The sequence below is a fragment of the Schistocerca gregaria genome, chromosome 1, assembly GCF_023897955.1.
Source record: "Schistocerca gregaria isolate iqSchGreg1 chromosome 1, iqSchGreg1.2, whole genome shotgun sequence".
Taxonomy (NCBI): Eukaryota; Metazoa; Arthropoda; class Insecta; order Orthoptera; family Acrididae; genus Schistocerca; species Schistocerca gregaria.
The window spans coordinates 240498503-240511752 of NC_064920.1; the positions used below are offsets into that span (position 1 = coordinate 240498503).

General features: G+C 39.9%; 1 protein-coding gene across 3 annotated transcripts in view; it reads right to left on the bottom strand.

The window, feature by feature from the left end:
* LOC126338717 (uncharacterized) overlaps positions 1-13250 on the bottom strand; it is a 136531-nt gene that overhangs the window by 51392 nt on the left and 71889 nt on the right. For all 3 annotated transcript variants that reach the window (XM_050001576.1, XM_050001577.1, XM_050001578.1), the window contains 2 exons: positions 12744-12849; positions 2135-2242 (listed from right to left, as the gene is read on the bottom strand). In XM_050001576.1, coding sequence (XP_049857533.1) covers positions 2135-2242; positions 12744-12849 — 214 coding nt within the window. The remainder of the gene's footprint in view (positions 1-2134; positions 2243-12743; positions 12850-13250) is intronic.

A 13250-nucleotide genomic window follows, 5' to 3' on the forward strand; every position in this document is an offset into this window, starting at 1 on the left:
AAGCTGTTTCTACCGCCTCCACATAGTCATAACGCTCCCCTTTTAGCGTTTTTTTCATTCGTGGAAATAGTAAAAAGTCGCACGGGACTAGGTGAGGCGAATACGGAGCGTGGGTAACGACAGACCACCTCTGAGATGCCAAATAGTGGGTCACTCGTAAGGCCGTGTGCGCTGGAGCGTTGTCGTGATGCAGAAACCAGTCACCTGATCGTCAAAGTTCCGGGCGTTTCCTCCTCACATCCTCTCGCAGACGCCTTAAAGCATCCAAGTAAAAGTGCTGGTTAACAGTCTGGCCAGGGGCTACGAATTCCCGATGCACAATTCCACGAACATCAAACAAGACGATGATCATCGTCTTCACGTTAGACCTCACTTGCCTTGCTTTTTTTGGTCTGGGAGACTTGGGAGTCCTCCAGTGGCTTGACGCTTACTTGGTTCTGGGTCATACCCGTAACACCAACTCTCATCCCCTGTAAATTTGGATCACGTGCAATCTCTGTTTTCAAGGCCTGGCACACATTCATGCGGATGGTTTGTTGCTCCTGTGTGAGAAGCTGCGAAAAATTTTTTGCAGCAACACATCTCATGCGCAACTCCTCACTCAAAATCCGCTGGCACGAGCTGCAACTGATTCCTGTCTCTGCTGAAATTTGGTCGATCGTTTGGCGACGATCGTCGTTGATCTTTTGGCAGACCTTTTCAATGTTCTTCTCATTTCGCGATGTTGAAGGGCGTGCAGAACGAGCTTTGGTCTTCAACACACATCTCACCACGTTTAAAGCGCCCAAACTACTCGAAAACTTGTGTGCTGCTCATAGCGTCCTCCTGGAAAGCTTCCTGAAGCATTTGGTGAGTCTCTGTTGCAGTTTTTTTAAGCATCACACACATTCTTTGTTCTTTTAAAGTTGCCACAACGACTTCGTAGAGGTAACCCACCAACAGTCAGAGCAACACAATACCACACTTGCACCTTCAGCTGTACACTGACGCCGTCTGCACAGCTGTTTCATGAAGGTCTCTACCATCTACTGTGAGAACCCTGCACTACGTCTACGAGTGGCAGCGCCCTCGGAGTCCGGTTTCTTTCGGATCCCCCCTCGTACATGCTAAATAGATTGAGGTTGTAAGGCAACTGTGAATCATCGTATGACGCAATGGTTACGTACCACAGACTCCTCCAGTGTGGTCAAACAGGTCTGATTGGCAAATAACGAAGTGGCAGATCATCTGTCTGTAAAGAACTGAGAATCACGAGACAAGTGATGCCTCTGGTGTCCGAAGTTCGGAGTATCACGATCGAGGTAAAAGTAGAAAAAATTTCAACAAATTGCACAACATTTTTAACATGTCAAAGGTCGCCCTCAGTGGGGTTCCGAAACGTCTCACACTCATTCCGCGACCACTCACATCCGCACTGCTTCTTTGGGCTATCAAAGATTGCCTCCTGACATGTCAACTAGGGACCTTGAATGGAAAGATCATTGCATGGCAGGCAATTCTAGAATGAGGACGAGGTGATTTACAAGGTAAAGACAAAATTCAGAATACTACAACCAAGGACTCTGACATGTCATTCATCGTTGAGAAAAAACGTGTCGCGTTCAAGGGTGAATAGTTAGAGAGTAAAGGACATTATCACTATGTTTCATGGTTGCAGCTTGCTTTTTTCGAGGTGATAATGAAAAATGTATGACTGTCCCTGGGTTTAATTCGAAAACAGGATACCAACTGAAACAGGCTCAAGTATGCGCTGTCACCAAGGTCGGTGCTAAAGCTGAGCGTTAGGTGTAGCAGGCTCTCTATATAGTTCATAGTTCTTGTTGCACAAAAGACATTGATCCTCCAAAACACACGATAATTATTGTAAAAAAAGGCAATACGGACCCAAGACAAACGCTATTGACTAACTTCGGAACAATTAATTGACGCAGTCGCAGGCTATAACTTAAAAGCAACAAAACTGTTAAGCAGTTGTCTACTAACACTGTAACAAGCACATATCAAAACGCCATTCGAACTCCAAATGGATACTGGAGATGGTTGTAATTTGTGATGCAAAAGGAATAGCACCCGCGGCAGCTCTCGGCGTCTGTTGTAGCGTATAAATGAGAAAGAGAGGAATGTGGATGCTTACAGGCCTCTTCTTCTTGGGGGCGGGGGGTGGGGCAGCCTCCCCCGCCTTGTCCGCCGGGCCCTGGGCGCCCTGTGACGACGGTGGCCGTGTCGCCCTTCCGCGCCGCTCCTGTAATTCAGCACAACACACACTGCATCGTCAACAATCAGATCTTACATCTTCATTAAAGAACTGATTTCTGTAGAACAGAATGAAAACTATCAGACGATACCCAAAATTTCCGAGAATTTGAATATTCTGCCCAAACGATCAACAGTACAAACTTCCGCCGCTAGATGCCTCTAGTTGTGCCTTCCAACTGCTAGTTTGCGACGTGGCGTCATTATGATTGCACTGCTGTGAACGTTCCTGAAGAGTTCTTTACTCTTTGTTCTTATTGCAATTTGAAAAGACAAAATATCTGTATTAAGATTTGTTTTAAGCTCCACATAACTGCAGCTATAACCCGCCACGTGCTAAGGGAGTCTTTTGGTGAGCAAGATTTGAGCCTAGAAAGAAGAACTGAGTAGTTTACCTGATTTAAATACTGCTGATAGTGCGTCCAGGATGACAAACCCTCAGACCAACGGTCATCATTCTCAACTCCAGAAACGATCACGAAGGTATGTGAGGTGATCCACAAAGACAAATTACCTTCTTTTTTTGGCATTCGTAAGTAATTTCTACTACGTGGTCACAGAGTCACTGGGAAATTGTACCGTAATGTTTTGAGGAGACTGAGGGAACATGTTACATGAAAGCGGCCTGTGAGATGGCAAACAAAGACAGCTTGCTGCATCATTGCAATGCACCTGCACGCATGCCACTCATTGAGAGGGAATTCCTGGCAAAAAACAACATGACAGCTGTCTCCCACCCACCTTGGCTCCTTGCAGGTTTCTTTCTCTTCCCAAAAATGAAACTGAATGAGCGGTGTTTTCATTCCATAAAAGAGATTCAAGCGGAACCACAATTAATACTGAACACGATTCATCCAATAGACTTTCATCACTAGTACTGACAACGGGAAAATCGCTGAAGAGTTGCGTACAAGCACGAAGTAACCACTTTGAAGACGAAGAATTTTAATTTTTATGGAGATATTCTTGGAAATTTTAGATAGCACCCCATGCATATAATCTGCCCTAGACATACACTGCGGCACTATTCAGATACGACACTGCTTCTTATTGTCAAGTAACTCATTCAGGCAACTCGATATTGAGTGATTTACATCTACCCTCTGAAAGCTACCTTAGTGTGTGGTGGCGGGTATTCTTTGTACCACTGTCATTAATCCATTTTCATGATCCAGTCACAAATGCTTTGCGAGAAGAATGACTGCTGCTAACCCTCTGCATGACGGATTATCGCCCAAAAAATGCTAGAAGAATTTTTAGAATACTCACTAAGATAAGATCTGCACCGCACTGTCATTGGGTTCAGATATCCTCAGAAATAATACTTCATAGAAAGATCAGAGGACGCAATCTGCACACCAAGAAAAGCATCACAACTATCTCCAATTGTGTCCATGGCACCATGTGGTCGACATATTGTTCAAACCAAACACACGCTCGAAATAATTATTGCCCACCATTGACTTTATGAATCCTGACTAGACTTGCTCTTCTTATCAGAGTCACATATCTGGATGTTGGCCTTTCCTCACTTGGAATCTAGTGTACAGACTTTTTATACATTATAGAATTCTCACTACTTAAAAAGAAATAAATGAAATGAAGATGCTGGAGGGCGGCCGTTGTTCGTTCAGCACGTACAGGAACGAAAGATGTGGTCTCTTCTTTTTATGAACGACAAAATTTTTCGTGAATTGAAGCAAGATTTTGTTGGCGACGGCAGTGAGGATGACGATATTCACGATTCAGATGATGATTCTGACGATATGAAAGAAATATTACGTCAAATTTCAAGCAAGCATTTTTTTTTATTTCGTAAAACATTACTTGAAACTTGGGCGATCTTTTCTTGTGTTTCTTCAATTTATGAACAATGAAACACTTTTTTCTACGTTATACGCAAAAAGGAAATGCTGCAAGGAAAGACACAATATACCAACGCAGCTAGTGCAAAATAGTCATGTCAAATAGTCTTGTTTAAAACTGCACCACATGAAAAAAATTATACTTTTGAAAAAAGTATGATAGCTTATGGTTTTAGATTCTAAGTTCTCAATTACTGAAAGTAGAATAGTGTACTACAACGGTAATTTAAATCTATTTCGACTTTATAAACTTTTATATTGTTAAAAACCTAATATTCATTATAAATATAAGAAAAAATGATCAACTGGAGGTATGTACTCCAGCTGAAGAAGTTTGAGGTTTTCGTAAAGAGTTATTGTCTCAGTTAAATTTTGCGTAGCGTTCTTAATAACAAAAAATTGAAAAGTCGTAAAAATGCCCAGTATTCTAAGAAACGGCACGGTTTTATGTGGGCGGCAGTCAATCTACTACTGTTCCTGACATCAATTGGAAACCCTCGTGACTTTGGCACTCACGATATAACATGGGTTTTGTTGTCGTTTAGTGTACAGGATATACGTCATTTCTTTGTTGCAGAATTATTTTTGGCACTGAGTAGCAGTCAAGAGGGACATGAAAGTTTACAGAAGAGTTCCGTATTAATCACCATTCTTTTCACTGATTTTTCCTCGGGCAGCCCTTATTGAATTCCATCCTGATGAACCAAGTCTGTAGCCAGTTCCCATGATATTCATCTTTGGCCTCATCAGGACATCGTAAGCGAGGCTTTAAGATACCTAGCGGACGTTTGTCCTCAATTCCTACAGTGACATTCACTCAGCTTCACAACCTAACACTGTAGTAGTTTACTTCATATCAATGAGCAGAAAAACATATCGTTGGTTGGACTACATTCAGTTTTACGCGGAACAGCGATTTCAGTCGACTCTGAGGAACATAGCCGTGTTAAAAGTATGTATTGTAATTATCTAACGACCCAGATGCATTAGTAGGCATGAGAAAATACCAGTTTCTGTACTGTTCAATAGAAAACGGCGTGAAAATTCGAAGTTGATATGTTGTTCTCTCCAAGATTTCCCACATATTTACTCTCTATAGGGTGTGACCGGCAGTCATAGCGTTGCATATACAGCAACACCGTTGCTATGACTGGACACTAATGTATCAAACTGCGAGAATGAGGACCAGGTTTACTCAGTCCCCATCTGTCATGAGTTGTTTCTACCACACAATTTTAGGGTAGTTCTGAGAAGTTTCTCTCTGGTTAGTCGAATGCTGGGGTTGACATGAGCTTCACACAAACCTTCCAAAACATGAAGCTTTCGAGATACACTTAAGTAACTTTAATAATAATAATAACAAATAGATCAGTGATGTGTGCTTCTTACCGGCGAATGATACTCGCTTATGAAAACTATAAAATGATGTATCATACGTAACAGCACATACATTGTGAGGAATTCTTGTTTTATTTTCATGTGGCGAGTCGTCCTGAGGTACCCAACATGCGTGTTCAAGATGGGGTGGGAATCGCAGCAAATATGAAAGAGCTAATATCTGCACGAACATACAATTGTAAGTTCCTGGGGTCGCAAACCTACTTCGAAGAGGCACAGAAGTCCCTAAGAGATGTTTATGTAAATAAATTGGACAAAGGTTCGTCAGTGATGTAAAGAGACAAATAAACTGTCCTTTTAGAGGTCATTCCAAGTTGGGATTCTGGTGCTGGCATGTCATAACTGACAGAAATTATTGAACTAAGTCATAGAGTGGTGTACGTGCTTATTGGCAATAAATTGTTTATTAATACAGAAGGATGTCATATAAGTTAGAATTGTGGTTATGGTTTTTCTGACAGCAATAACACTGCAGTAGGATAAAAAGTCTGGCACAAATTTTCGAGAGGCCACAGATAAGAAACATAAAAAGGGAACAAAGAAACTGCATTATATCATACATTGCTCAGTGGAACTCATCAAAATACAGTGGCCAGAAAATAATATAATAAATCTTTTAACATAATCATTTGCGAAGCTTTTTAAGTTCTTAGTGCCATAAATGGCGTCAAAGTTGAATAACCTATTTTCGGATTTATTTCTGGCTTTTCCATTTAAGAGTTAATGTTCAATGTCATTTCTTGTTGGTTCGTTTTGTTGACGTCCAATATGATTTTCTCCGTCACGTTGAATTTTTCAATTTCTCTTGATGACTGTCGTTTCAGGTCTGGTGCTAATTCTCGCTCGTTGGAAGGTGCCACTGAAGCCGATGATATTGACAGAGGTGTTAGTAGAGATTGGCACAAACAGCTTTTACTGGTGGCTAGACTTCGGGTAGCATTCATTTCACGCTAGGTGAGGAGAGCACTACGTCAACGTGACGTAGGCACGCGTCATCATGAGTTTCACGCGTTGTCCTATCGACTTTTGTGTGCATTCTGTATACAACGACTGTTGTGTGCGTCTTGAATCTGCACTGTTCATTGTTCTTAGTTGATTTACAAGATAAAGGCAAAATTAAATGGAACTAGACGGTTTAATATTTCCAGCAACATTCGGAATTACTTCCAACTTCAGTTTAACGTTTCTGCCCGCATGAATTACGTACAATTCATTGGCTTTTATAAAAATACGAAACACTTTAATTTCTCCCTATTTCACGTTTTTATCCACATGATTTATGCACGATTAATCGGACTAAAAAATGCCTGGACACTTTCGTTATAGTTATGATTCCTTCATTCAGATATTCGTAATGTTCATGAAACACACAATAACATCTCACATTCTTTGGATTGCAGCTTAATAATTAATTGTTTCATGTTTCTATTCACAGGATTTAGACACGATTCATCGGATTTTTTTTTAAATGGGGTTGCATTCATTTCAGGCTAGAAAAATAACAAGACATTTTCGTTATGGTTATAATTTCTTCATTCAGATATTCGTTATATTCATAAAACACACAGTAACATCCCAGATTCTTTGGATTGAAGCTTAATAATTAATTATTTCACGTTTCTATCCACACGATTAAGGCACGATTCATCGGATTTTTTAAAAAAAGAATTGAGTAAAAGCCTTTTTTTTACTTTCGTTATGTTTCCCTCGTTCATTATGTTCCTGAAACACATAATACCATCCCAAATTGTTGGGATTACAGCTCAATAATTAATACAACTGGAATTAGCGTAACCTATAACTCCTGTCACTTCGTTTGTACGCATGTATTTACATTTACCTTTGACGTTATCGGTACAACCGCAAAGATCGATATACGCATTCATGTAGTCGATTTAGGTTATTTACGTCACGATGACGGTGTGTTACGTCACTATGACGTAGGGCTCTCCTCAGCTAGTGTGAGATGAATGCTACCCCTAGACCTCCATCTGTGAGTCCTCCAGCTTGGGAAGGAGCACTGCAACAAGTCAGGGTTGTGCTGTGCTGAAGTTAAATACTTCATCTATGTGGATGGTGGTCTCTACTTTCTCTGCCCAGGGAGGGAAAATGTCCTCCTCCTCCTCCTCATCATCATCATCATCATCATCATCATTCACCATAGTGGCTAGATTGGACAGTGTAAACATTGGGACTTTGTACTGGCACTGATGACCCTGCAGCTGAATGCCCACAAACCAAACATCATAATCATCATGGTCTCGATTTCTCTGTTTAAACCTACGTTTCCTCTATTTTTAGGGAAGGCATAAGCATATACTCTCTCAACTAATATTGCTACTGATTCATAATACATTTATGATTATATATATACTCTTGTTTTGTCATTATTTAATCCTTATTATTATAACTATTACTATTATTGTGGTGGGACACAATGTTATAATCAATCAAAGCATGTAAAAAGTTCAAAAAATATTGTTCAAATAACCTATTACATAAATAGCGAGCAGGTGTAGAGGAAAGAATTGAAGAAATGTTTGTATTGTATATGATCAAGCTGCAATGGTAGAGAGCTTGGTGAGATGTCATGTGGATGTCATAGCCTCATCTGGTTCATGTGGCCCCTCAGTAGATACCTTGGTCTGTGATGAAGAACATTTTATAACCCATAATTCTGTCTGGGGTCCAGATGTGTGTACATCAAATGTGTGGGCAAGCACTTCAACACCTGCCATGCTGATGACAATGTATATAGTGGGTCAAGAGGTCAAGCATGAAGCTATGATGCCCATGAAGATCTCGACTGAGCTGCATCCTATCATTGGTTTCGGCTTGTATGTGGTCAGGGAACTTGTTAGGACATTATCCGTAATGTCGCACAGAATGCTTCCTACAGCTGCGTCTTGGAGATCTTTCTTCAATCATTCAGCTTCAGCATTTGAAACTGGTTGGAAATGAATGGCCATAAGGCATCCGATGCTATTCCTGTGTTAAAGTGATTTAAATTCGAGAGAAGTGAACTACAGTTCATTATTGCAAATAATTGTTCTTGTAGCCCTCCCTATTAGAAAAATATGGTAAGTGCCTTGACGGTGGTTGCTGCTGTCCGCCGACCAGTCTGTATGTTTGATCAGGCATTTATTACTAGAAGCAAAGTCGGATCCAGTAAAGCCCTACATAATGTATGTGAGCTACTGCGGTGTTGGCCATGGATAAACCGCTGCAGTGGTGATGATCACTGTTTTAAGTAGAAACTACATGATGATGTACTTTCTATTTCTGCACTGACGGGTCAGTAATCTTGTTGCTGAGTTACATTTTTTTCATTCATAATGTCCCAGTGTCTTTGACGTAACACTATGATTACTGCCTGAAAAATTGCTTCCATAGTTACAACACTACAGTCTGCAACTCATGGTCTAGTTGTTAGTGATGCTGACTCTAGATTATGGGGTACCAGGTTCGATTCCCAGCCGGATCGAAGATTTTATTCACTGAGGATAGAGTGTTTGTGGTTTTATAATCATTGCATCTCACCTTCATTGATGCACAAGTCACCAAAGTGATTTCAAATAGAAAAAACTTGCACCATGCAGTCAAGCATCCCCAGGTGGGGTGCCTGGCCAATAATGCCACATGATCACTTGATTTTTTTATGACCCTGCACTCCGATGAATGAGCAGTCAGCAACAGGAAGTCTTACAGATTACTCAGGCACTGGTGTATTGAATGAAAAGTGCACAATGTCAAGGACATCAGCAGGCAGGCAGTCCAACCACTTGCATAGTATGTGATGTATTTCCCTGGTTGTGGTAGGAGTAACTTCTTTCACCACAAATGGAAAATTGTCCAGTGTGTTCTGCAAACTCTGATCTAACTAAAACCAAATGTTTCTTAAGAGTAAAACTCCACACCTGTCTTCATAGGAAAACACAGAAGAGCTTCAGTATTTGAATGCTACCTAGACTGGTGATAATCTATGGAGCTTTGAAAACTGCTTAACTATAGTATCCATCTCTGCATTTGCTGTGCCTTTCAGCCTGGTGAACGAGTACAGAGAGCCAAGAGTGAGATAAGGGGTAATTATCAGCAATCAAATGCATTTTTTTTTACATAAGGAGGCTCTAAATTTTTGCTTCTATGCTGTGTTGGGATGCATCCAGACTCAACACTAAAAGTTTATTTGAGTTGAATGGACCAGGCTGGGGGAAGATTTAAATTGGCTTCAAAAGCTAAAAATGTTTCCTGACAGACCTGTTATCATTTTAACTGGTTTAGTGGATTGTAAATTTCTGGTTTAGTGGATGGTAAATTTGAGTTACTTATAGAATAAATTTTCTTTAACAGTTCACTTAGGGAGGGAATTACTGCTGCTCTTTGGGGTGTTGGGCAGCAGAGAGTTCAATTATTGCTTCGGCAAACTTTTTGGTTGGCTTAAGCCCTTTTTTTAGTATTCAACTATTGATTGAAAACGTGCACTTTTTAGATTACAATTAGGATAGTTCTGAATATGTGCTGAATAATGTTTTTAGGTTAAATATGTAACTTTCATGAGTTGTTCCTGTTACAATAATATTGTCCACATAGTTCATGTTCAAAATATCGTTGGAATATTGCAAGAGAACTGGCAGCCCCGAAAAATAACCAGTTATAATGGTACAGCCAAAGAGAAATGTTGATCATTATTCCTCTCGATCCTTTACCAACGGAAATTCCAAATACACATCTCAAATGACTCTGAAAAGGTACTGACCAACTGTCCAAATGACAGGTGTTCCATTACTTATTCAGGTTTTGGAATAGGATGTTAACTTCTGCTTGCTAATTTAAAAACCCTATGTACTCTTAACAACTCATTTGGGTTACTAATTACAGCTAATAGAGTAGTGCACCGCATATGACTGGAATTATGCTAGCACTTAAACTCTGCTATTTCAGTTTCAACAACAAAGAACTATAACAGATGAGTTCTATGAAAACTGTTTATTTAAATTCTGCAGTCTGTCACTGTCGTGTGCGAAGAGCTGTGAAATCGTGTACAGCTGCCCAAATTTAAACTTACTTCAGAATTAATGAATCGATGTTGAGTACAAAGAGGATGGTGACGGTTAGAAGATCCCATCCATGAGCTCACTAAATAGTTAGTAAGCAGTTAGAAATTAAAAAACTGAGGGCCGACAGTGAACTTTTAAAAAACTAAATGCTCATAAAGAAGCAACACTAAAAAGACGTGCTGTCGCCTTGAGGAGTAAAACAAGTGTTCTCCGCCGTGTTCTATCGTACAAGGAGAAAAAATGATAACCTGGTGCGAAAGAAAAGACGAAATTACACAGAAGTGTAAGCAATGGCCTGTCAAAATATTTTACACCAGTGCGAATACAATGTGTGTTGAGCGAAAACAAAAGGATGAAGTTGAATTCAGAGAACATTACCCATGCGTTGCCTATACGAACTCTATCCCCAGAAGCATCTGTTTATCTGCAAAAGTAAAAAATGCCTTTGCAATGCATGACAACACTTCATAAATGATGGAGGAATTGAAATGAAGACCCACTGTGGAAGGCTAAGTCAAACGCTTTCACTACACAAGAGAGACTAGGAATTTTGACATTTGACGAAATGAATGTTGATGGTCGCATATGTTATACAATTCGTCAGAGGACATAGTAGTCAGTCCACATTCCAGTGCACAACTTTGCTTGATCCGTGGTGTGTGTAAGCAGTGGAAATAACAAGTACATTACGGTTTTGACACAATTTTGACTATTAATTTGGTTCAAAATGTTATTAAGGCAGCTGATGGACTACAAGTATATGTTGTAGCTGTGACTTGTGATATGGGCACTTAAATTTAACTGGACGAAGATGGCAGAATGTAATGCGGTGTTGTCCCAAGAGCAAGGTGAAAGAACAACGTTGGTTCCTCGCAACACAACCACAAGAAACGTTAGTCGCTGCAAGCTGCATTCACAAATGAGCGACAATGGCGTAGCCACGCCGAGAAACGTTTCACTACGGAGCCGCATTGGCTCTTTTATTAAGACCGAGCACAGTACTGCTCAGCTCAGTATACGATCATCGAGTAAGATGACAGCATCGTCTTCTAGTAGGCCAGTTGTGTGATCAATATATTAGACAAAATTCAACGTGAAAATTAATGTTACATGCTGTCTGAGTGAGAGACTGGTACTTCGTCCGTATCAAGTGATACGTTAATGTCCAGAGACTGTTGTAAATGCACTTGACGTTCTTGTGGAAATGGATTGGACAAAGTTAAGTAATTCTTACAGTCTATATTTCGATATACTCAATTAATATTTTATGTGTTATAGTGTACATTCGGCACCTTCCTGGAGCAAACCAAAGAACCCACTGTTGTACCAACAAATGTACTTTCGTCTGGTCCAACAGTAAGGATGGCAAAACGCCTATTTTCACGACGAACAACTCAGGTCTTGAAGTATATGCTTAGCAAAGACATCAAAAATAATTTTACTGAACGTCTTTGATGTCTTGAACTCTAGAGTTTGTTCGCCTCTGTATAGTGAATTTGGAATGAATCTCACATTTCAACGGAATATTCTAAAGAGATTCCTGGACATTCGTTCAGCAATGCGAGTTAGTGGTAGAGACAGATTGTTGCCTTCCGAAAAAGGTTTCATTGTATCAGTAAAATCTCTCTCTGGTCCTTTCGAAAGCCCAAAAGTATGAAAAACAGCTACAGATTAACTTCTAGTCTTGATCAATATTGTACCAATTTTTTAATGTACAAAGATAACTTATATTTTATAATAGCCCTACGCCCTTTGAAGTAGGCAACAGGGCGGGTCTCCTCTTAGTGATGGGTAACACAAGTAGAAGGTTTGAAAGTCGAAGAAAATTTATTAACAGATCTAATAACAGAGTGTGACGACTACGGTCTCAGTTCTTTCTCCAGATGCAGTGAAATAATTATAGATTATACTGCATTTAAATGCCAAAATATAAAACATTAGCTTTTCCAGTAGCAAAAAGTGAAGTTGGAGAGCTAATGCCTACTACGTATTTGTAATTATTTAAATCTTTTTCGACAACATTATAGTTAAAAAATTGATTTAAAATTTTTAATATCTGTAAATCCAAAAAACAGCAATATGGCTGCCACTAGCCAGTTCTTCCTCCCCCTTTTCTCCTCCTTTAGCAGGGAATGTAATTGACAATAAAGAACACAAGAGGCATACTCACCTCACGTCCACGTCCATGTGATGCGGTAGGTGCCACATCTCCCTCGTCCTTGGATGAGGTGCCAAGCTTCTGTCCCGCATCTTCATAGCAGCGCCAGCTCCCCTTACTACAAAAATGTTAACACTAAGCTCAGAAAATTCCCGTCAATTAATTTTTTATTTTTTTAATTATTAGATATTTGTATTTTCGGTATTATGGGCGAGTTTGCCCATTCTTTCGCCTTTGAAAATATTGATTTACATAGAAACATTTATATGGTAAAATAGTGATGATGGGATGCTTCTCGTTGTGATGATGAAGCTATGGCTAGTTCAGTAAGTGATGAGAATAATAATGATGAGGCCTCACTACAGTTGTAACTTAGGGGTTTGGACTGGGATAGAACTTAAAGGAATATTATATACAGACGTTGTGAGATGTGTCTAAAGAACAGCCTAATACATGGAACGTAGGTGTCTAACAGTGTGAATGAGGCTTGTTGAGCAGTAGGAACATGGGTTGTTGGCA